General features: G+C 43.6%; 2 protein-coding genes across 2 annotated transcripts in view; one reads left to right on the top strand and one right to left on the bottom strand.

Moving 5' to 3' along the window:
• The window catches only part of slc13a3 (solute carrier family 13 member 3), a 65,705-nt gene extending 64,962 nt beyond the window's left edge, over window positions 1-743 (bottom strand). Inside the window, 1 exon segment of the mRNA XM_073062043.1 lies at window positions 364-743. Coding sequence (XP_072918144.1) covers window positions 364-474 — 111 coding nt within the window. The 5' untranslated portion in view covers window positions 475-743.
• Window positions 744-1,082: 339 nt separating this feature from the next.
• actr5 (actin related protein 5) overlaps window positions 1,083-24,780 on the top strand; it is an 82,450-nt gene continuing 58,752 nt past the window's right edge. The window contains exon 1 of the mRNA XM_073062054.1: window positions 1,083-1,124. Coding sequence (XP_072918155.1) covers window positions 1,098-1,124 — 27 coding nt within the window. The 5' untranslated portion in view covers window positions 1,083-1,097. The remainder of the gene's footprint in view (window positions 1,125-24,780) is intronic.

The following is a 24,780-nucleotide window of genomic DNA, read 5'->3' as shown; positions in this document are numbered from 1 at the left end:
CTGGAAAATGTGGTCACAAGGCCTGATCATAAGATAACAACAAGTTACAGACATAAAGTTGGTTAAATATTTCAGTTCAAGTGATTACAGCCCCCCCACCTCCCAAGAAAGCAAATTGAAATTCAACTTGGGGAACCCTTAATTAGACAACAGCATACAAGAATTTAGTGCAATTTAATAGTCTTAGAAGTTGAGTCATTCTGACAGAAATAATTCTGGATCAGGGTTCTTATTGGTAATTAATTAAGACGATATTTTTGATCCCTTTTCTCCGAACGCACACACACACAAACAAATGCTGTACACGACATCGTCAAGCACCGTCCATCTCACCCGCAGTCTAAGCCACAGAACAGTATTTACCTTTGGAGGCATGAACAGCAATATGGGAGAAAGTAACAGTGGGGTGAAGCAGACTATGATGGCTTTGCGAAGGCTCCAAACCTTCCTGGCGATCACTCCGACCTTCACCATACTGTCTCAGTCGCTGCTCTAGTCAAAGTCTCAATCCTTCCTCTCTCTCTCTCTCCTTCGTTAGTATTCCAACAGGGAAACGCCTCCACGTGAAGCTTGGAGGGACTTGAACCAATGCGCCCGGCCTGCCAGTCCAAAGAGTTTGGCACTGAACACCATCGACTTCTGAGTAAACAGTGGTCCTGCGGATTTTTAACTAGAAATTAGCCAGGGGAGGTCGTGCAATTAAAATATGGGCGGTCCCGCAATAATTACTCAGTGGGGAGTTTTCCGATGAAGACCAAGCTCATCCAATGAGTAACACCGTCCACTGAGTGTAACCCCTTTGCTACGAGATATCACATGTTGCACTCAAAGCGCATATTTATCAAGGAACACAAGCTTTGCAGGCTGAGCTATTGTTTAACTAGGCGTCTCTAGCGGCGCTCAGAAGCTGGGAGTGATCTGCCTTCTTGAACCCCCGCTGTCCTCCAAGCGGCCCCGTGGCTGCAAGACTGTTCGAAGTTCGAGTCTTTATAAGGCGATGGTCAGATCACATTTGGGGTATTGTGAGCAATTTTGTGCCCCGTGTCCAAGAAAGGATGCGCTGGCGTTGGAGATGGGTCCAGAGGAGGTTCACCAGAATGAATCTGGGAATAAAAGAGCTTAAGGTATGAGGAGCTCTGAGCCTGAACTCACTAGAGTTTAGAAGAATGAAGGGGTATGACATTGAAACCTACTGAATATTGAGCAACCTAGAAAGAATGGATTTGGAGAGGATGTTACACATAGTGGGAAAATCTAGGACCAGAGGCTGCAGACTCAGAATGCAACGACCACCTTGTAAGACAGAGATGAGGAGGAATTTCCTTTGCCAGAGGGTGGTGAATCTATGGAATTCATGGCCACAGACAACTGTGAAGGCAAAGACACTGGGTATACTTAAAGTGGAGGTTGACAGGTTCTTGATTACTAAGGATGTCAAAGGTCACGGGGAGAAGACAGGAGAATGGGGTTGAGAGGGATAATAAATCAGCCATGATGGAATGGTTGAGCAGACTCAATGGGCCAAATGGCCTAATTCTGCTCCTATGTCTTATGGTCTAAGAATAGTATTTGGAGAGTCTAGCGTCTGAGGGCACCCGTCCTCTTAGAACTGAGACAAGAAGGAATTTCTTTAGTCAGAAGGTGGTTAATCTGCAGAGTTCATTGCCATAGACAGCTCTGGATGATTTTAAGGGCGAGTTTGATAGGGTCTTGATTGGTAAGAGGGTTAAGAGTTACAGGGACAAAGTAAGAGACTGGAATTGAGAAAATAACCAGCTATAATCAAACGAGGGAATGGACGGAATGGGCTGAATGGGCCAATTCTGCTCCTTAATCGTATGGCCTTATGGTTAGGGAGAGATTTCTAGGATTTGGACCCAGTGACGGTGAAGGAAAGGGAATACATTTCCAAGTTGTGAGACTTGGAGTGCGACTTCCAGGTGAGGATGTCCTCTGTGCTTTTGCTGCCCTTGTCATTCTACCTGGTGGAGTTTGTGGGTTCGAAAGGCGCTGTCCAACGAGTCTAGGTGAATTGCTGCAGTGTATTCTATAACGATCAAACTGCTGTTAATATTCATTGAAGATGGATTGAGTGTATGTTTGTGGATGGGGAGCCTATCAAATGGGCTGCTAGATAGATAGATAGATAGATACTTTATTCATCCCCATGGGGAAATTCAACATTTTTTCCAATGTCCCATACACTTGTTGTAGCAAAACTAATAACATACAATACTTAACTCAGTAAAAATATGATATGCATCTAAAATCACCCTCTCAAAAAGCATTAATAATAGCTTTTAAAAAGTTCTTAAGTAGTTTACTTAAATACATTGAGTCCTAACCCCGGCACTTTAACATATCTTACTCCTGGCGGTTGAATTGTAAAGCCGAATGGCATTGGGGAGTATTGATCTCTTCATCCTGTCTGAGGAGCATTGCATCGATAGCAACCTGTCGCTGAAACTGCTTCTCTGTCTTTGGATGGTGCTATGTAGAGGATGTTCAGGGTTTTCCATAATTGACCGTAGCCTACTCAGCGCCCTTCGCTCTGCTACCGATGTTATACTCTCCAGTACTTTGCCCACGACAGAGCCCGCCTTCCTTACCAGCTTATTAAGACGTGAGGCGTCCCTCTTCTTAATGCTGCCTCCCCAACATGCCACCACAAAGAAGAGGGCGCTCTCCACAACTGACCTATAGAACATCTTCAGCATCTCACTACAGACATTGAATGACACCAACCTTCTAAGGAAGTACAGTCGACTCTGTGCCTTCCTGCACAAGGCATCTGTGTTGGCAGTCCAGTCTAGCTTCTCGTCTAACTGTACTCCCAGATACTTGTAGGTCTTAACCTGCTCCACACATTCTCCATTAATGATCACTGGCTCCATATGAGGCCTAGATCTCCTAAAGTCCACCACCATCTCCTTGGTCTTGGTGATATTGAGACGCAGGTAGTTTGAGTTGCACCATATCTCAAAGTCCTGTATCAGTTTCCTATACTCTTCCTCCGGTCCATGTTCATAAGACTTTAAATCATAATACATAAGAGCAGAATTAGGCCATTTGGCCCATCAAGTCTGTTCTACTGTTCCATCATAGCTGATTTTCCCCCCTCAACCCCATTCTTCTGCTCTCTGTCCTTACCCTCCAATGTCCTTACTAACCAAAAACTTATCAACCTCTGCTTTTTATATACCCGAGGACTTGGCCTCCACTGCTGTATGTGACAATGAATTGCACAGATTCATCATCCTCTGGCTAAAGGGATGTGCTCTATTCTGAGGCTGTGCAATAGGAACCATCCTCTCAATGTCACTCTATCTTGGCCTTTTAATATTCGGTAGGTTTTAATGAGATCACTATCATTCTTCTAAGCTCCAGTGAGTACAGGCCCAGAGCCATCCAACTCACCTCTTATGTAAACCCTTTCAATCCTGGATCATTCTCAGGAACCTCCTCTGACTCTCTCCAATGCCTGTATAGTGTCGAGTTTCTTGGATATTGTTGAAGCTGCCGTCCAGCAAGTGGAGAGCATTTAGTCTGACTCCCAACTTAGGCCTTCAAGTGGGCAGGCTTTGAGGAGTGAGTTCCTCATCTCCGAACTGCCTCATTGTGTATGTGGCTACTCCAGTCTCTGGTCAATGGTAAACTCCAGCACGTCGATTGTGGGGGTACAGTGATGGTCGTGCCATTGAATGTTAGGGACTGGTAGATGGATTATGTCCTGAAGGATATCATCATTGTCTTCCCAACAATGAATGGGAAGAATTGGAATGGGCACCAGTAACGACACATCAGAGTTAACAGCAGCAAGTTTAAAGAAGACCTCTTAAAGCAAAATGCAAACAAGTAGCTCGACAATAGCTTCAGCTGTAGCCTGGGGAAGTCTTCTCTGAGGGTCTTCCCCTTACCGTGGTGGAGGGGCTTACGAGTTCCTGAGATCCCAAGAGCGATGCTGTCTGGAGCTTAGCTCCTGGCAGAGTCACCCATGACAGAACGATGCATTTCACTGTATGCTTCAAGGTACATGTGACAAATAAAATTAACCTTTAACCTTCCAGCTTAATCTACACAACCCAATTGGGATCAGAATTAGCAAAAGTAAACAGAATAACATTAGATGTTAAGGCCATAAGACACAGGAGCAGAATTAGGTCATTCAGCCCATCAAAACTGCTCCGGAGCCCTGTTACTTTTTCCTGTTACTGCTCCTGATGCTGCCTATGTGCTCTCAGTATTGTCCCTTTTGTTTCAGATTCCCAGCATCTGCAGCATTTTCTTATGATTTGCAGAATGAGATGTTCAGGAGTTAATGCCAGGCCAAGCCTCAGATAGTCAGAGTGGATCTGATGAGTGAGGCACAGGGAGAAGGACCTGGGTGTCAGGCAGGAAACAACCATGAGGTTTACTTGCAGGGACAGAGGATTGGCTTCTGGGGAAATATAAAAAAACATGTGGCTCTCAACCTCTAGAGTGTGATTCACAAACCCTGCAATGTTGACCATCCCTCTGCCTCCACAGATGTCCCTGACCTGTTGAGTTCATTTGCACCCACTTGAGTCTCTGACTCACAAAGTCATCTGACTATTTGGTCACATTGTCTCTCTGATACTGATAATTCAGTCATTCCCTTCAGTTTCTTAAACCCTTGTTTGGTCTTGCACCCTTTCTTAAAGCACTCTGAAATTTTGACCACCATGAGGTGTCAAGTTAGATCATTTTCTTTCACCTCACTTGAGTTTTTGATGGAGGGTTATGCTCCTGTCAAAAAAAAATGCAGTTAAAATCTTGACAGGACAATTCAGAAACAACTTCTCCCGGTCAGTCATCAGATTTTTGAACAGTCCATAAATGTATGAACACCACCTCATAATTCACTTCTTCGCTTTTTTTGTAATTTATACTAATTTTATGTCTTTTTATGGTACTGCAAAACAACACACTTCATGTCATATATGATCAGTGGCCACTTTATGAGGTACACCTGTACACCTGTTCATTAATGGAAATATCTAATCAGCCAATCATGTGGCAGCAACTCAATACATAAATGTACACAGACATGGTCAAGAGATCCAATTGTCGTTCAGACCAAACATCAGAACGGGGAAGAAATGTGATCTCAGTGATTTTGACCGTGGAATGGTTGTTGGTGCCAGATGGAGTGGTTTGAGTATCTCAGAAATTGCTGATCTAATAGAATATTTACCCACAACAGTCCCTAGAGTTTACAGAGAATGGTGTGAAAAACAAAAAAAACATCCAGCGAGTGGCAGTTCTGTGGGCAAAAATGCCATGTTAATGAGAGAGGTCAGAGAATGGTCAGACTGATTCAAGCTGACAGGAAGCCAACAGTAACTCAAATAACAGTGTCGCACAAAAGAGCATCTCTGAATGCAAAACACGTCGAACCTTGAAGTGGATGGACTACAGCAGCAGAGGGCCACGGACACACACACAGTGGCCACTTTATTAGGCAAAAGAGGTAACTAATAAAGTGGCCACTGAGTGCAAGTTAGTGACAGTAAATCTGATTCTGCTTCTGACAGGTGAAGTCATGTCTCCTGTTTAGCTGGAAGTCAATATTTAGCGTGACAATCAGAAACATTCAATCACAGGCCAAACTGTTAAACATGATTATAAAATATTAAAATCTTTAAGACATTGTTAAACATAAGCACAAATAATATTTTTTAAAAATAATTTAAAATGTTCAAATAAATTCAATCAAATAAAACTAATCAGGGGCCACAGCAGGGTAGTGGTTAGCGCAACGCTATTGCAGCTCGGGGCATTCGGAGTTTGGAGTTCAATTCCGACGTCATCTGTCAGGAGTCTGTACATTGGCATTCCCCTTCATTTAAACCAGTGGAACAGAACTGGTTGTGTTGGAACAGACAACATTGGGGAATTGCTGCAATATTGCTTTCTGCCACTGTCCTGGCTATGGACTTGCCAATGAACATTTGGCCTGACAGCAGCTCTCTCTGTCCGGAACTGTAGAGAGTTGAGCACAGCTCAGCATCTCCCAGAAACCAGCCTCCTCTCCATGGGCTCTGTCTATACTTCTCACTGTCTCTATAAAGTCAACATAATCAATGACTCTACCAACTCTGGACATTCTCTCTTCTCTCCTTTTCAACAGGCAGAAAATGCAAAAGCCTGAAACGGTTAGACTGTAAGACACAGGAGCAGAATTAGGCATTCTGCCCATTGAGTCTGCTCTGCCATTCGAACATGGCTGATTAATTATTCCTCTCACGCCCATTCTCCTGCCTTCTCCCTATAACCTTTGATGCCCTTACCTATCCTGAACCTGTCAACCTCTGACTTGGATGCCTAGATCACTCTGTAGGTCAACTCTGTTAATGATCCTGACATTAACTGTGTTCCATCACGTTTTAAAATAATTGAAAAACTTTTGAAAGTATTTCATTAAGATATGTTTAACTGATAAAAATTGTAAACATTAATATCAATGAAAATAAAGGGAAAACAAAATTAATTTCATCCATCTGGATTGATGACTCCTTTCAAGGATTGGATATAGCTTGTGTAAAGCTGAGGGGGAAAGTGCAAAATGCATCTGTCTCATTAGATTCTGCAGATGCTGGAAATTCAGCAAACTACATTAAAAATGCTGGAGGAACTCAGCAAGTTGTCAGTAAATATAGCGGAGGCTTGACCCAAACGCAGAACAGTGGAGACGATTTAGCAGTGAGTGATAACTTTAATAATAAATGGTAAAATAACAAGCCATGGGAGGTCACAAGACAAGAGAGAACAGATAGTTAACTTGACATGGTAATAAGGTAACTGAAGGCTAGGATCAACCTGGCTGGTTAGATGGATGAATAAGGATTGTGGATGAGAGCTGGGTTTAAATAGGCTGCAGGTGACGAGTTGGAAATGAGTGGCAGGTGTCTCCTGTTAACTGGTTCGTGACTGCCTGACAGGCTCAACACAAGTCAGGCAGTATCATAGAAACATAGAAAATAGGTGCAGGAGTAGGCCATTCGGCCCTTTGAGTCTGCACCGCCATTCAGTATGATCACGGTTGATCATCCAACTCAGAACCCTGTACCTGCTTTCTCTCCATACCCCCTGATCCCTTTAGCCACAAGGGCCATATCTAACTCCCTCTTAAATATAGCCAATGAACTGGCCTCAACTGTTTCCTGTGGCAGAGAATTCCACAGATTCACCACTCTCTGTGTGAAGAAGTTTCTCCTCATCTCGGTCCTAAAAGGCTTCCCCTTTATCCTTAAACTGTGACCCCTCGTTCTGGACTTCCCCAACATCAGGAACAATCTTCCTGCATCTAGCCTGTCCAATCCCTTTAGAATTTTATACGTTTCAATAAGATCCCCCCTCAATCTTCTAAATTCCAGTGAGTATAAGCCCAGTTGATCTGGTCTTTCTTCATATGAAAGTCCTGCCATCCCAGGAATCAATCTGGTGAACCTTCTTTGTACTCCCTCTATGGCAAGAATGTCTTTCCTCAGATTAGGGGACCAAAACTGCACACAATACTCCAGGTGTCGTCTCACCGAGGCCTTGTACAACTGCAGTAGAACCTCCCTGCTCCTGTACTCGAAGCCTCTTGCTATGAATGCCAACATACCATTCGCCTTTTTCACCGCCTGCTGTACCTGCACGCCCACTTTCAATGACTGGTGTACAATGACACCCAGGTCTCATTGCACCTCCCCTTTTCCTAATCAGCCACCATTCAGATAATAATCTGTTTCCCTGTTCTTGCCACCAAAGTGGATAACCTCACATTTATCCACATTAAATTGCATCTGCCATGAATTTGCCCACTCACCTAACCTATCCAAGTCACCCTGCATCCTCTTAGCATCCTCCTCACAGCTAACACTGCCGCCCAGCTTCGTGTCATCCGCAAACTTGGAGATGCTGCATATAATTCCCTTGTCTAAATCATTAATATATATTGTAAACAACTGGGGTCCCAACACTGAGCCTTGCGGTACCCCACTAGTCACTGCCTGCCATTCTGAAAAGGTCCCGTTTACTCCCACTCTTTGCTTCCTGTCTGCTAACCAATTCTCTATCCACATCAATACTATACCCCCAATACCGTGTGCTTTAAGTTTGCACACTAATCTCCTGTGTGGGAGCTTGTCAAAAGTCTTTTGAAAATCCAAATATACCACATCCACTGGCTCTCCTCTATCCACTCTACTAGTTACATCTTCAAAAAATTCTATAAGATTCGTCAGACATGATTTTCCTTTCACAAATCTATGGAGAAGAATAAACAGTTAACATTTCGGGCTGAGACCCTTCATCAGGACATTTTTATTCCTTTTTTGCATAATTATTTATTGTTGTAAATTATAGAAATTTTATGTCTTTGTACCCAACTGTACCCAATTTCACATCATATGTCAGTATCTGATATCAAAATTCTCATATGAGTGCAAAATCTGAAGTGAGCTGGTGAGCATGTGCAGAGAATAAATTAGAATAAATGTAAATCAGGGATTTATTTGTTTATTTTGTTGAGATGCAGCACGGAATAGGCCCTTCCAGCCCTTTGAGCTGAACCTCCCAGAAAACCCCTAATTTAATCTTAGCCTAATCAGGGGACAATTTATAATGACCAATTAACCCAAATAGGTCAGTTGTGGAGAGCGCCCTCTTCTTTGTGGTGGCGTGTTGGGGAGGAAGCATTAAGAAGAGGGACGCCTCACGTCTTAATAAGCTGGTAAGGAAGGCGGGCTCTGTCATGGGCAAAGTACTGGAGAGTTTAACATCGGTAGCTGAGCGAAGGGCGCTGAGTAGGCTACGGTCAATTATGGATAACTCTGAACATCCTCTACATAGCACCATCCAGAGACAGAGAAGCAGCTTCAGCGACAGGTTACTATCGATGCAATGCTCTTCAGACAGGATGAAGAGGTCAATACTCCCCAATGCCATTAGGCTTTACAATTCTACCGCCAGGACTTAAGAACTTTTTAAAAGCTATTATTAATGCTTTTTGAGATAGTGATTTAGATGCATATCATATTTTTTTTACTGAGTCAAGTATTGTATGTAATTAGTTTTGCTACAACAAGTGTATGGGACATTGGAAAAAAGTTGAATTTCCCCATGGGGATGAATAAAGTATCTATCTATCTATCTATCTATCTAACCGGTACATCTTCGGACTGTGGAAGGAAACTGGAAAACCTGGAGGAAACTCATGTGGTCACAGGGAGAACATACAAACTCCTTACAGACAGTGGCAGGGATTGAACCCGGGTCACTGGTACTGTGAAGCGTTGTGCTAACCCCTACACTATCGTGCTGAGCAACAATGGTAGTCAGTGGGCTGAAGGGATTGTTTTGGTGCTAAATCGCACTACAATTCTATGACTCTGCATCTGAAGTGTGATTAACTTACTTTTGTTTTTGCAAATTGTTGCAATTATTTTTCTTTTGGTGGACAGTTCCTAACTCTAGCTGTTACCTATAACTAGATATGTTCCTGAAAGTTTGCAACTCTGCGGGGAGCGATTGAGGGCAATGGTTTAGCTTTGTTTATTCTTATAGGGCTGTATAGGATAAAAGGCTTTGTTCTGTGTTGGAATCTTTCTTTGATTCTCTGATCAATGACCATGAACATGAGGAGCAACATCTCATATTCCATCTGGGCAGGCTCCAACCTGAAGGCATGAACATCGATTTCTTGAACTGCTGGTAATTTCTCCACACTCCCCCTTCACTCTTCTTTCATTCTCCATCCTGGCTCCCCTATCATTTTCTTTTCTCCTCACCTGCCTCAGGTACCCCTCCTCCTTCCCTTTCTCTATGGTCCACTCTCCTCTCCTATTAGATTCATTCTTCTTCAGCCCTTTATCTTCTCCACCTATCACCTGCCAGCTTCTCACTTCATCTCCCCTCCTCCACCCATCCGCCTCTCTCTCACCTGGTTGCACCTCTCACCTGCCAGCTTCTACTCGTTCCTCTACCCCCATCTTCTTATTCTGGCTTCTCCTCACTTCCATTCCAGTCCTGATGCTGGGTCTTGGTCCAAATGGCCGACTGTTCATTCCCTTCCATAGACGCTGCCTGACTTGCTGAGTTCCTCCAGCATTTCCTTCAGTTTCAAGTTCAAGTTTATTGTCATGCAACCATACCCATGTATACAACTAAATGAAACAGAGTTCCTCTGGGACCAAGGTGCAAAACACAGCACGTACAGTCACACAGAGCAGATATATTTACGATCCAGCGCACACAGTCACAAAATAATACTAGCACAAGTCCCTGAGTGGCTTGGCCTGAAGATTAATGGGAACTTAAAGTGTGACGTGCGTAAGACAGCGTAATGAATAAACTCTTATTGGGCTTCCAACCGGGTACAGATATCGATGTTAACTTACATTTCGATGACAAACTCTGCCGTCTTCATCAGGGGTGATGCCTGGACAGGTCTAGTCTGGTGGTATTTATACCCCACGGACAACAGGGGTATAACTACCACTGGACCAGACATGTCCAGGCATCAAGATAGCAGAGTTTGTCATCAAGACATCAGTTATAATCTATACCTACACCTGGCTGGAAGCCCGAGAAGAGTTTATTCATCATATACACTGGGAAAGCATTAGATTATTTTTCAAAACAGCATAATGTTGCTGGCACTTTATAATAAATCAAGTATTTGTATAAATATGTGAAAATAGCTTGCAATAGAGGATGACAAGTGACTAGTACACAGTAAGACTGTGTCTCTGAGCTGGGGAAAAGGCGGGTGGAAGTCACAGGACAGGGAGTACATTTATGCTAGGTAGCAGCAGGGTATAGGTGTTACTCTGGATTTCCAGCATCTGCAGAACCCCTCATGTTCTAAATGCTATTTGCTTACTTTTATTGTTTGCACGATTTGTTTCTTTCCCCCCTCTCTACGCACACTGGGTGTCCGTCGGTCTTTTTTAACAGGTTCATTGGGGTTTCTTTGTTTTGTGGTTGCCTGTAAGGGGATGAATCTCAAGGTTGTACAATGTATTCATACTTTCGTAATAAATGTACACTCAAAAACTTCTATAGTTGTACTGTGGAGAGCATTCTGACAGGCTGCATCGCTGTCTGGTATGGAGGGGCTACTGCACAGGACCGAAAGAAGCTGCAGAAGGCTGTAAATCTAGTCAGCTCCATCTTGGGTTCTAGTCTACAAAGTACCCAGGACACCTTTAGGGAGCGGTGTCTCAGAAAGGCAGCGTCCATTATTAAGGACCTCCAGCACCCAGGGCATGCCCTTTTCTCACTGTTACCATCAGGTAGGAGATACAGAAGCCAGAGACACACACTCAACAATTCATGAACAGCTTCTCCTCTGCCCTCCAATTCCTAAATGGACATTGAACCCTCGGACACTACCTCACTTTTTTAATATGCAGTATTTCTGTTTTTTTTGCACTTTGTTTAAAATCTATTCAATATATGTAATTGATTTACTTGTTTATTTATTGTTGTTTTATTTTATTTATTATTTTTTTCTCTCTCTCTACTAGATTATGTATTGCATTGAACTGCTGCTGCTAAGTTAACAAATTTCACGTCACATGCCGGTGATAATAAACCTGATTCTGATTCTGAACTTTGAAATCTAAAACTTTAGCTCTCTCTTTCTCTCTGCACATTAACTCCCTCTGCAAAGGTTCCGTTGGATCTTGCTGAGTAATTCCGATCTTTAGATCATTTCGTGTCTGTCAGGTTATAACAACATAGAATTTGGCTAAAAGAATTTAACAAATTCTCAGCAACTCATTTCCTAATCACTCTTCCAAGATTAATTATCAGCTAACCCATTCTTTCTTGCAACATAGGTACACTTTTTGAGGGTGAGTGGTTACACATTGAAATGTCTGTAGCTGGAAGCAAGTTTTTCTCCAAGGCAGACTTTGATAGATGCTTAAAGCCGTTTTGACTACTGTATTGTAAGTCACTGTTTATGACTGACTAGTTAGAATTATTTATTAATGGAAATAAGAACAAAAGAACAAACTGGAAAAAAAGAGAAGCAGTAACCATGAAATTGGAACATACTGAGCAAGTGGGTGAAGTTACAATCAGATCATCTATGATCTTATTAAATGGCAGAGCCAATTTGAAAGGTTGGTGGCCAATTCCTATTTGTAGTAAGCACCATAGAGACACAAAGTATAGAAACAGGTTCTACATTTCTGCTGAACCTACAATGGTCATCAAACACCCTTTAACTAATCAAACATTCTCCCCACATTCCCAACTTCAAGGAGGATAGAACTTACAGCACTGTGCAAAAGCCGTAGGCACATAAATATTCCTAGGGTATGTACCTAAGATTTTTGCACAGTACTGTGGTAATTTTATGTATTGCATTGTACTGCTGCAAAAAAAAATGAAATGTGAATGATGATAAAACTGATTCTGATATGGGTCTCTATTGTGAACTGTAAGTGGGAAAGGGACAGGGAAAGGGGTATCACGGTTGGGGAAAAGGGGAAGGGAGAGGGGAGAGAGCAGGAAGCACCAGAGAGACATTCTGTAATGATCAATAAACCAATTGTTCGGAATCAAATGACCTTGCCTGGTGTCTCAGGGCTGGGTGTGTCTGCATCCGTGTCACTCCCCCCCTCCCCACCCTGGTACTCCTCTCTGCCACCTGTCCCACACACCTCCCGCTGCACTCCACCCTCACCATTCCCAACATCCTTTTTTCCTACCAGATTTACAAACTCACTCTCTGCTCCACATTGACAAATACAGTACTGTGCAAATGTCTTAGGCATTCTAGCTATCTATATGTACCTAAGACTTTTGCACAGTACCCTAGGTGTCTGGGATTGTCCGGCAGAGGCTCGTAACAGGAGTAGCACAGAAATGCACCGGAGGAACTGAGCAGATCAGCCAGCATGTCTACAAAGGGGAACAGACTTTTGGGTTGAAATGTTGACTGTCCATTTCCTTCCCATAGATGGTGCCCAGCCTGCTGATTTCCTCTGGTGCTCTTGTGTGTTGCTCCAGAGACCTGCATTTGCATTCTTTTGCTTTACTAATAATAGCATCACTCTGCTGCTCTTTAGAGCCATAGAGAACTACAGCACAGAAAAAGGCCATTTGGCCCATCTTGTCAATGCTGAACTGCTGTGCCGCCTAATCCCTTAGACCCATATCTGGGGCATAGCCCTCCATACCCCTCTCGTTCATGTACTTACCGAAACTTCTCTTAAGTGTTGCAATCAAACCTGCATCCACCAACATAAAGATAAGTCAGGATATTATAGGCTGGTGAGTCTGACATCAGCTGTGGGAAAGTTATTGGAAGGTATTCTAAGGGACCGGATATATAATCATTTGGATAGACATGGACTGATTAAGGATAGTAAGCATGGCTTTGTGTGTGGTAGGTCATGTCTAACCAATCTTGTAGAATTTCTCAAGTAAGTTTCCAGGATTGTGGATGAAGACAAGGCATTTGATGTTGTCTACATGGTCAAATGGTTGCCTCTCTGACTGAAGGCCTATGACTCTGGGGTGTGCCGCTGGGATCAGGGCTGGGCCCTTTGTTTGTCATCTATATCAATGACTTGGATGGTAATATAGCCAACTGGATCAGCAAATTTGTGGATGACACTAAGATTGTTGGTGTAGTGGACAGCGAGGAAGGCTATCATGGCTTGCAGAGGGATCTGCATCAGTTGAAAAATGGCAGATGGAATTTAATGCAGACAAGTGTGAGGTTTTGCACTTTGGTAGGACCAACCAGGGTGGGTCTTACACAGTGAACAGTAGGACACTAAGGAGTGTGGTAGAAAGAAAGGGATCTATGAATACAGGTCTGTAATTCATTGAAAGTGGCGTCACTGGTAGATAAGATCATTTTTAAAAAACTTCTGGCACATTGGCCTTCATAAGTCAATGTATTGAGTACAGGAGATGGGATGTTATGTTGAAGTTGTATAAGACGTTGGTGGACCTGAGTTGGAGAATTGTGTCCCGTTTCTGTCACCTACCCACAGGAAAGATGTAAACAAGGTTGAAAGAGAACAGAGAAAACTTGCAAGGATGTTGTTGTGTCTGGAAGACCTGACTTCTAAGAAGGATTGAATAGGTTAGGACTGTATTCCCTGGAACACAGAAGATTGAGAGGAGATTTGAAAGAAAATTTGATTTGATGACACAATTAAGAGGGGTATAGATGGGGTTAATACAAGCAGGCTTTTTCCACCAGACGTTATGGGTTAAGGGTGAAAGGTGAAAGGTTTAAGGGGAACATGAGGGGAAACTTCTTCACTCAGTGGATCGTGAGAGCATGGAATGAGCTGCCAGCGCTAGCGGTGTATGCGAGCTCAATTTCAATGTTTAAGAGCAGTTTGGATGGTAGGGGTATGGAGGGCTGTGGTTCCAGTGCGGGTTGATGTGAGTAGGCAGTTTAAATGGTTTTGGCATGGAATAGATGGGCTGAAGGGCCTGTTTCTGTGCTGTACTTCTCTATGACTCTATGACTTCTGCTGGAAGCTCTGCCCAAACTCCCACCACCTCTGAGTGAAGAAGTTGCCCCTCAGGTTCTCCTTAAACTTTTTACCTATCACCCCTAACCTATGACTTCTACTCCTAGTCCCACCCGACCTCAGTGGAAAAACTTGCTTGCATTTACCTCAATTATATCCCTCATAATTTTGTATTTCTCTACCAAATCTCCTCTCAACCTTATATGTTCCAGGGAACAAAGTCATAACCTATTCAATCTTTCCTATAACTCAGATCCTTAAGTCCTCACAACATCTTTGTAAATTTTCTCTATATCTTTACAATCTTGTTGATATCTTTCCTTTAGGTCATCATCATCAATATGTACAGTGTCTTATGATGTTGGTGATCATGGTCTATGACCATGATTGCTCTTGGCAAATTTTTCTACAGAAGTAGTTTACCATTACCTTCTTCTGGGCAGTGTCTTTACAAGACGGGTGACCCCAGCCATTATCAATACTCTTCAGATATTGTTTGCCTGGTGTCAATGGTTGCATAACCAGGACTTGTGATTTGCACCGGCTGCTCATACGACCATCCACCACCTGCTCCCCATGGCTTCACGTGACCCTGATCAGGAGGACTAAGCAGGTGCTACACAGGGTGATCTGCAGTCTAGCGGAGGGAAGGAGCGGCTTACAGCTCCTTTGCTAGAGACATACCCCCACCCCACCACCCTGTAGGGAGATGATCATAACCAATTCATTTAAATATATCTTAATTTGTATTTTCCTATTTATGGAGAATCTTTACTACCATCTAAAGCAGGACTTAGTTTTTTTGTGTGTAAAGAAATAAAACCAAACAGCAGGTAGAGAACACAAAGTACACTGCAGATGCTGTGGTCAAATCAAGACGTACAAAAAAGCTGGATGAACTCAGCAGGTCGGGCAGCATCTGTTGAAAGAAGCAGTCAACGTTTCGGTTCGAAACCCTTCATCAGGACTCAGTAGCAGGTAGAGAGTAAGGTATATCTAATTTTTCAATAATATTTAAATAATCTTGTATATATACCGGGATAATTTGGGATTGTTTTGGTAGCAATATACATTCCACCACAGGCCAATGACAATCAGGCTTTAGATAATCTGAACGATAGGATCAACATACATAAAATAGCGCGCTCTAACACCTTCACCATTGTTTTTGGGGATTTTAATCAGGCAAGTCTGAAAAAAATCACTAAGCAACTACCATCAGTAGACCACTTGCAATGCCAGAGGAAACAACACACTGGACCACTGTTACACCACCATTAAGAATGCCTGCCGTGCTATTCCACACCCTCACTTCGGGAAGTCTGATCACCTGGCTGTACTTCTACTCCCTGAGTATAGGCAGAGACTGAAGATTGCAGCACCAGCAGTGAGGACCAAGAAGGTACGGACAAGGGAAGCACAGGAACACCTACAGGACTGCTTTCAATCAGTGGACTGGACTGTATTCAGGGATTCATCTTCGAACCTGGATGAGTATGCTGCAGCTGTTACCGACTTCATTAAAACCTGTGTGGATGAGAGTGTGCGTGCAAAGACTTGCTGTACATTCCCAAACCAAAAGCCGTGGATGAACCAGGAGGGACGTCGTCTGCTGAAGGCTAGATCTGTAGCATTCAAGTCTGGTGACCCAGACATGTACCAGAAAACCAGGTATGATTTGCAGAGGGCTATTTCAAAGGCGAAGAGACAATTTTGAACGAGGTTGGAAATGACATCGGATGTATGACAACTCTGGCAGGGTTTTCAGGACATTACTTCTTGCAAAGCAAAGCCCAATAGCATGAATGGCAGTGATGCTTCACTACCAGATGAACTCAACGTCTTCTATGCCCGCTTTGAAAGGGAGAACACAACTACAGCTGTGAAGATCCCTGCTGTACCCAGTGACCCTGTGATCTCTGTCACAGAGGCTGATGTTAGGCTGACTTTAAAGAGGGTGAACCCTCGCAAGGGGGAAGGTCCCAATGGAGTACCTGGTAAGGCTATGAAGACTTGTGCCAACCAACTAGCAGGGACATTTTTAACCTCTCACTGCTACGGGTGGAAGTTCCCACTTGCTTCAAAAAGGCAACAATTATACCAGTGCCTAAGAAGAATAATGTGGGCTGCCTTAATGACTATCGCCCAGTAGCACTCACACCGACAGTGATGAAATGCTTCAAGAGGTTGGTCATGACTAGATTGAACTCCTGCCTCAGCAAGGACCTGGACCACTGCAATTTGCCTATCGCCACAATAGGTCACTGGCAGACACAATCTCAATGGCTCTCCACACAGCTTTAGACCACCTGGACAACACAAACACCTACGTCAGGATGCTGTTCATTGACTATAGCTCAGCATTTAACATCATCATTCCCACAATCCTGATTGAGAAGTCACAGAACCTGGGCCTCTGTACCTCCCTCTGCAATTGGATCCTCAACTTCCAAACCGGAAGACCACAATCTGTGTGGGTTGGTGAAAATATCTCCTCTTCACTGACAATCAACACTGGTACACCTCAGGGGTGTGTGCTTAGCCAACTGCTCTACTCTCTCTATACCCATGACTGTGTGGATGGGCATAGCTCAAATATCATCTATAAATTTGCTGATGATACAACCATTGTTGGTAGAATCTTAGATGGAGATGAGAAGGTGTACAGGAGTGAAATACGCCAACTAGTGAAGTGGTGTCGCAGCAACAACCTTGCATTCAACGTCGGTAAGATGAAAGAGCTGATTGTGGACTTCAAGAAGGGTAAGACGAAGGAACACATGCCAATCCTCATAGAGGGATCGGAAGTGGAGAGAGTGAGCAGTTTCAAGTTCCTGGGTGTCAAGATCTCTGAGGATCCAACCTGGTCCCTACATATCAATGCAGTTATAAAGAAGGCAAGACAGAGACTATACTTCATTAGGAGGTTGGAGAGATTTGGCATGTCAATAAATACTCTCAAAAATTTCTATAGTTGTACCATGGAGTGCACTCTGACAGGCTGCATCACTGTCTGGTATGAGGGAGGGGGGCTACTGCACAGGACTGAAAGAAGCTGCAGAAGGTTGTAAATCTAGTCAGCTCCATCTTGGGTACTAGCCTACAAAGTACACAGGACATCTTCAAGGAGTGGGGCTGTCTCAGAAAGGCAGCGTCCATTATTAAGGACCTCCAGCACCCAGGGCATGCCCTTTTCTCACTGTTACCATCAGGTAGGAGATACAGAAGCCTGAAGGCACACACTCAGTGATTCAGGAACAGCTCCTTCCCCTCTGCCATCCGATTCCTAAATGGACATTGAACCCATGAACACTACCTCACTTTTTAAATATATATTATTTCTGGTTTTTTTGCATGATTTTTAATCTATACACTGGACACTATAATTGATTTATTTATTACTATTATTATTTTTTCTCCTCATATATATATATATTATGTATTGCATTGAACTACAGAGTTAACAAATTTCACGACACATGCTGGTGATAATAAACCTGATTCTGATATATATTGTTTGGTTAAGCATTCCTGTTCATTTAAATATTTCATTACGGGTTATATGTAAAAATCTATCAATTGCATACGTCTTCACTCTACCATGTGATACGAGTATGTCTCGCTTAAAAGTAAACTTGAACTGGATCCACATTCCCGGACTCCAGTGTCTTCATTTGAATTAGTTTAATGTTCTGAAGTTGCAAAAGTTAACAGAGGTACTGGTTGCAAGATTGCTTCAGCACAAGCCATCTAGAACCATCACAGACTGGGGAGTCAAACTTATCAAAATTACACCAGTTACTTACAGAATGGGAAGCTAAGGAAATCACAAGTGGAAAAATTGGAAGTCGAAAACTTGCAAGTTGATAACATTTCAATGACAAAAGTATGCCTTTTTGTTGAATCATGTTGAACATATCCAAAGGTTCTAAATAAGTGATGAGTGAGAAGGTGAGGAATGTTGTCTGCTGCTCCCTTCCTTCATAGACGCTTCCTGCTAGAATCCGCTGAGAAAACCTTGTACTGAGGCAGCACAGTAACGAAGCTGTAAGATCAGTGTTCGGTTCCTGCCGCTGTCTGTAAGGAGTTTCTGTGTTCTCCCTATGACCGCACGGGTTTCCTCTGGGTGCTTGGTTTCTTCCCACATTCCATAAGGTTAGGGTTAGTGTAGGAGTTCCCAACCTTTTTAATACCATGGACCCCGACCATTAAGTATGGAGTCTGTGGACCCAGGTTGGAAACCTCTGGGTTAGCGGGTTATGGGTATACTCTTTTGATGCTGGTGGCATGTGGCCGTGGTTGAGGCGTCGGACCAGTGATCTGAAGGTCGTGAGTTTGAGCCCCAGCCAAGGCAGCGTGTTGTGTCCTTGAGTAAGGCACTTAATCACACATTGCTCCAATCCACCCAGCTGAAAATGGGTACTGGCAAAATGCTGGGGGTTAACCTCGCGATAGACTGGCGTCCTATCTGGGGGGGGAGTCTCGTACTCTCAGTCACTTCACGCCACAGAAACCGGCATAAGCACTGGCCTGATGAGCCACAAAGGCTCGGGACAAACTTTAACTTTAACTCTTTGGTGCTGGAAGCATGGCGAATCATGCAGGCTGGACAACACAATCCTTGCTGATTCGATATGATACTAATGGTGCATTTCACCGTACTGTATGTTTTAATGTACATGTGACATTACACCCCTCCATATCCCTTTCTATGTACTCCTCCTGACTTGTTATTCCATTTCTCTTTGTGCCATTAGCAAATCTGGCAACGGTACACTTGGTCCCTTCATTCAAGATATCAACTTACATGAGAGATTTCCATGGTACTCCACTAGTTATGGACTGCCAATTTGAAAATAACTTTTGTTGTCAGTCACTGGTAGCACCGTGATTAGCATGACTGTTTTGCAGCTCAGGATGTCTGAGTTCGGAGTTCATTCCGACATAGTTCGTAAGGAGTTGTGCCCTATGACCTCTGGCTGCTTCGGTTTCCTCCCACATTCCATAAGTCTAGGGTTAGTGAGCTGTGAGCATGTTGGGGCTGGAAGTATGTCGATACCTGAGGGCTGGACAGCTCAATCCTTGCTGATTTGATTTGACACCAACAGTGAATTTTACTGCATTGTATGTTTTAATGTGACAGATCAGGCAAATCCCTCTCCATTTACTAAAAACTGCAGGTGCTGGAAGTTTAAACAGAAACAGAAAATACTTGGATGGTCAGGCAGCATCTGCGGAGAGAGAAACAGAATTAATTCTGCAACTCAAATGCTCTTCATCAGAACTCAGAAAGACCTTCAAATCTGATGAAGGTTTGTTAACCTGAAACGTTAGCTCTGTTTTGCTTTCCACAGATGCTGAGAGCTTCCAGCGTTTTCTATTTTTATTTCTATTATAGACTGGGGGGCAGGAATTGGAGTTCTCTGAGGGTTGTAGGACTGATGGAACTAGTAGCTAGAAAGAGATTTGATAAATTTAAGGCATGAACAAACAAAATAGAAATACCAGGGTTGGGATAAGAAACTAAATCAAAATCACACACATTTCAATAACATCCCCTTTCATTTTTGTAAATTTCAGTGAACATTGGACTGAACTGCTCAACCTTTCTTTATACATCAACCTGGAATTTATCCAGTACACCTGCTCCATACCACTTCTGTGAAAAGCACATTCTTTCTTAAACACGGAGAACCCTGAATATGCATCAAATGTTCCTGCTTTTATACTCCATATCCCTTAAGATAAGGAATAGTTAGCATCAGACCAACCAATTTGCAGAGAGAGCAAGCTTCGCACAGGTTGGGGAGAAGAGTTTAAAAAAGGAACGTTTCGTGGGGCTTGGCACATTAGCGGCGGACCAATCGATTCACAATTCATTAGCAGGAGCAAGTAAAAGTAAAGCAGGGTCAACGCAGAGTGGCCATTGTGTGAGGGGACCGGTGTAGGAGTGGGAACTTGAGGCTTTGGCGGGGCGTCACAGGTCAGTAGTGAGTAAGGCTTTTGTAGTGGTTGAATAAAAAGTCACTAGATTACAGGTAATTAAATAAAGGGATGATGCAGGATCAGGTGATGTTCTGTGGCTGCATGATGTGGGAGCTGGTGGACCCCATTGTGGTTCCTGGTGACCACATCTGACTGCTCGAGGAACTCAGGCTCGAAGTTGATGACCTGGAACATCAGGGAGGGGGAGAGTTACCTGGATTCTCTGTGTCAGGAGGTAGTCACACCCATTAGATTAGCTGCCTCAAATTCAGTCTGTGGTTGGGGACAAGAGGGTGTGACTGTGAGTGAGGCGGGTAGTGGGATCCAAGAGACAGTGCTGGAGGAGCCTCAGCCCTTGAGCTTGTCCAACAGGTCTGAGATTTTTGCTCCCTGTGTGGATGAGAGTGGGGGCTGTAGGAAGGATGAGCAAACTAACCGTGGCACTGTGGTTCAGGGAGCCATTCAAGAGCGGGGAGAGAAGAGAAGTGTAGTGGTAATTGGGGATAGTATAGTCAGAGGAATAGACAGAGATCTCTGTCGCGAGGATAGAGCATCCCGAAGACTGTGTTGTCTCACAAACACGAGAAAATCTGCAGATGCTGGAAATCCGAGCAACACACACAAAACACTGGAGGAACTCAGCAGGCCAGGCTGCATCTATGGAAAAAAGTACAGTTGACATTTCGGGCCATTTTCTTGAACACCATGTTACTGAACCTACAAGGGAAGATGCTTTCTGAGATCTGGTCCTGTGCAATGAGACAGGCAAAGTTAGTGATCTTGCAGTTAGGGATCCTCTTGGAAAGAGTGATCACAGTATGATTGAGTTTCTCATACAAATGGAAAGAGCAATAGTTTGATCTAAAATCAGTGTATTATGCCTAAACAATGGAGACTACAATGAGATGAGGGAGGATTTGACTAGTGTAGACTGGGAACACAGGCTACATGGTGGGGCAGTTGTCACAGAGAGTTTTCACAGTGCTCAACAAAAGTATATTCCAGTTAAAAGCAAGGACAATAAGGGTGGGGAGAGCCAGCCTTGGATAACTAAGGAAATAAACGAAGGCACCAAACTAAAAGCTCGCGCAAACAAAGTTGCCAAGAGTAGTGGGAAACTGGAAGATTGGGAAAACTTTAAAAAGCAGCACAGGACCACTAAGCAAGCAATAAAGAAAGGGAAGCTAGATTATGAAAATAAACTAGCACAAAATATAAAGGTGGATAGTAAAAGTTTTTATAATCATATAAAGCAGAAAAGGGTGGCTAAAGTGAATGCAGGTCCCTTGGAGGAGGAGAAGGGGAAATTGATATTGGGTAATGAGGAAATGGCTGAGGCTTGAATGACTATTTTGTGGTGGTCTTCACAGTGGAGGACACATCTAACATGCCAAAGAGAGATGTTATGGATGCAATGGGAGGTGAAGACCTCAATACAATAACTATCACTAATGAGGTAGTGCTGAGCAAACTTGTGGGCCTGAAGATAGACAAGTCCCTGGTCCTGATGGAATGTATCCCAGGGTACTGAAAGGAATGGCAGAAGTTATAGTCCAGGCTTTGGTGATCTTTTACCAAAATTCTCTAGACTCTGAGCAGGTCCCAGTGAATTGGAAGACAGTGAATGTCACGCCACTGTTCAAAAAAGGATGTAGGCAAAAGGCAGGTAACTATAGGCCAGTTAGTTTAACATCTGTAGTTGGGAAAATGCTTGAAGCTATCATTAAAGAAGAAACAGCGAGGCATCTGGAAAGAAATGGATCCATCAGGCAGATGCAGTATGGATTCAGCAAAGGCAGGTCCTATTTGACAAACTTACTGGAATTCTTTGAGGATATAACGAGCGCAGTGGATAGAGGGGAACAGATGGACATTATTTACTTGGGTTTCCAAAAGGCATTCGATAAGGTGCTACATAAAAGACTTATCCATAAAATAAGGATGCATAGAGTTGGGGGTGATGTATTAGTATGGACAGAGGATTGGTTAACCAATAGAAAGCAGAGAGTTGGGATACATGGGTGTTTCTCTGGTTGGGAACCAGTGGTGAGTGGTGTGCCACAGGGGTCGGAGCTGGGCCTGCAACTGTTCACAATATACAGTAATGATCTGGAAGAGGGGACCGAGTATAGTGTGTTTAAGTTTGCTGATGATACTAAATTGAGTGGAAACGCAAATTGTGCAAAAGATATGGAGAGTCTGCAGAGAGATATAGATAGGTTAAGTGAGTGGGCAAGGGTCTGGCAGATGGAGTACAATGCTAGCAAATGCAAAGTTATCCACTTTGGAAGGAAAGATGAAAGAGCAGATTATTACTTAAATGGTAAAAATTGCAGCATGCTGCTGTGCAGAGGGACTTGGGAGTACATTAATCACAAAAGGTTGGTTTGCAGGTGCAGCAGGCTATCATGAAGACAAACGGAATGTTGGCCTTCATTGCTAGAGGGATTGAATTTAAGAGCAGGGAGGTCATGCTGCAACTATACAGGGTACTGGTGAGGCCGCACCCGGAGTACTGTGTGCAGTTCTGGTCTCTATACTTGAGGAAGGATATACTGGCTTTGGAGGAGGTGCAGAGGAGGTTCACCAGGTTGGGTCCAGTGATATGAGTAGTTGTGACTTGGTTGCAGTGGATGACCATGATGTCCTCTGTGCCTCGTCATGCCCCTTCACTCTCTGTGGAGTGTTGCAGTACCAGCTTCACAGCCATTGGATCTCACCGTAGATCGCCTCCGCCCAGAGCTGACTTTACATGTTTGAACAGGCATGCCCCTATCTGACCGGGGTATGAGGCCCGCTGGCTACCCTCACCTGGTTTAGCCTGCCTGTCGAAGTGGTGTTCCGGGGGCGTGGCTGCCGTCGCATGCAAACAGCTACTTGGTTCCACAGGTGAGATCTGCGTGTCCGGTGGGAGCTAAAAGTGAGTGAGCTGCCCCAGAATGGACATGACAAGCTGCTTCACTTGAGGTGCTACCCCTCTCTGGACACCCCATACACCTCAATCACATTGGAGGAGTTGTGGATGGAGCTGTAGGTTGTCGAAGGTTACAAGAGGATATATTCAGGCTGCAGAGTTTGGCAGAAAAATGGCAGATGGAGTTCAATCCGGACAAGTGTGAGGTGATGCATTTTGGAAGGACAAACCAGAAGACTGAGTACAGGGTTAATGGTCAGTTACTTAAGAGTGTGGATGAACAAAGGGACCTTTGGGTTCAAATCCATACATCCCTCAAGGTCGCTGCGCAGGTTGATAGGATAGTTAAGAAGGCCTATGGGATGCTAGGCTTCATTAACAGGGGGATTGAGTTCAAGAGTAGAGAGGTCATGTTGCAACTCTACAAATCTCTGGTGTGACCGCACTTAGAGTATTGTGTTCAATTCTGGTCACCTCATTATAGGAAGGATGTGGAAGCTATGGAGAGGGTGCAGAGGAGATTTACCAGGATGTTGCCTGGTTTGGAGAACAAGTCATATGAAGCAAGGTTAGCAGAGCTGGGACTTTTCTCTTTGGAGCGTAGAAGAATGAGAGGGGACATGAGAGGCATAGATAGGGTGGATAGTCAGTACCTGTTTCCCAGGGCACCAATAGCAAACACCAGTGGGTATATGTACAAAATTAAGGGAGGGAAGTTTAGGGGAGACATCAGGGGTAAGTTTTTTACACAGAGGGTTGTGAGTGCCTGGAATGACTTGCTAGGGATGATGGTGGAGGCTAAAACATTAGAGGTATTTAAGAGCCTCTTGGACAGGCACATGGATGAAAGAAAAAATGGAGGGTTATGGGATAATGTGGGTTTAGTACTTTTTTAAAGGATTATATGGGTTGGCACAACATGGAGGGCTGAAGGGCCTGTACTGTGCTGTGTTCTATAGTTCTGTGGTTCTGTGATTAGGATAATGCTAAATAGGTGGGTTGCTGGGTGATGCGAATCATTGGGAGTGAAGGATCTACTTAACTTGTCCCTCTTGTTTTCTGGTAGTTACCCACTCTCCACTGAGCCCTCTCAGGCTAGGTATTGATATATCCTGTATTTTGGTTGGCCAATCAAGAACTCAAAGGGCATATGTTTAAGTAGAGAGGGGAAAGATTTAACAGAAATCTGAGTAACATTCCCTCTAATTTTTATACACTGCACAGAGCAACCTCTCCTCTGAGCAGGAAATTAATATACGCCCTGAGAACAGTGTGGCATTTTTAAATGTATGGTTTCTTTGTAATATGCATACTATGAATACTTAGAAAGAAAGTTGAAAAATCATATGTTTTTGATTTATT

The sequence above is a fragment of the Hemitrygon akajei genome, chromosome 11 (assembly GCF_048418815.1).
Source record: "Hemitrygon akajei chromosome 11, sHemAka1.3, whole genome shotgun sequence".
NCBI classification, from domain to species: domain Eukaryota; kingdom Metazoa; phylum Chordata; class Chondrichthyes; order Myliobatiformes; family Dasyatidae; genus Hemitrygon; species Hemitrygon akajei.
This window is presented reverse-complemented; position numbering and strand designations above follow the sequence as displayed.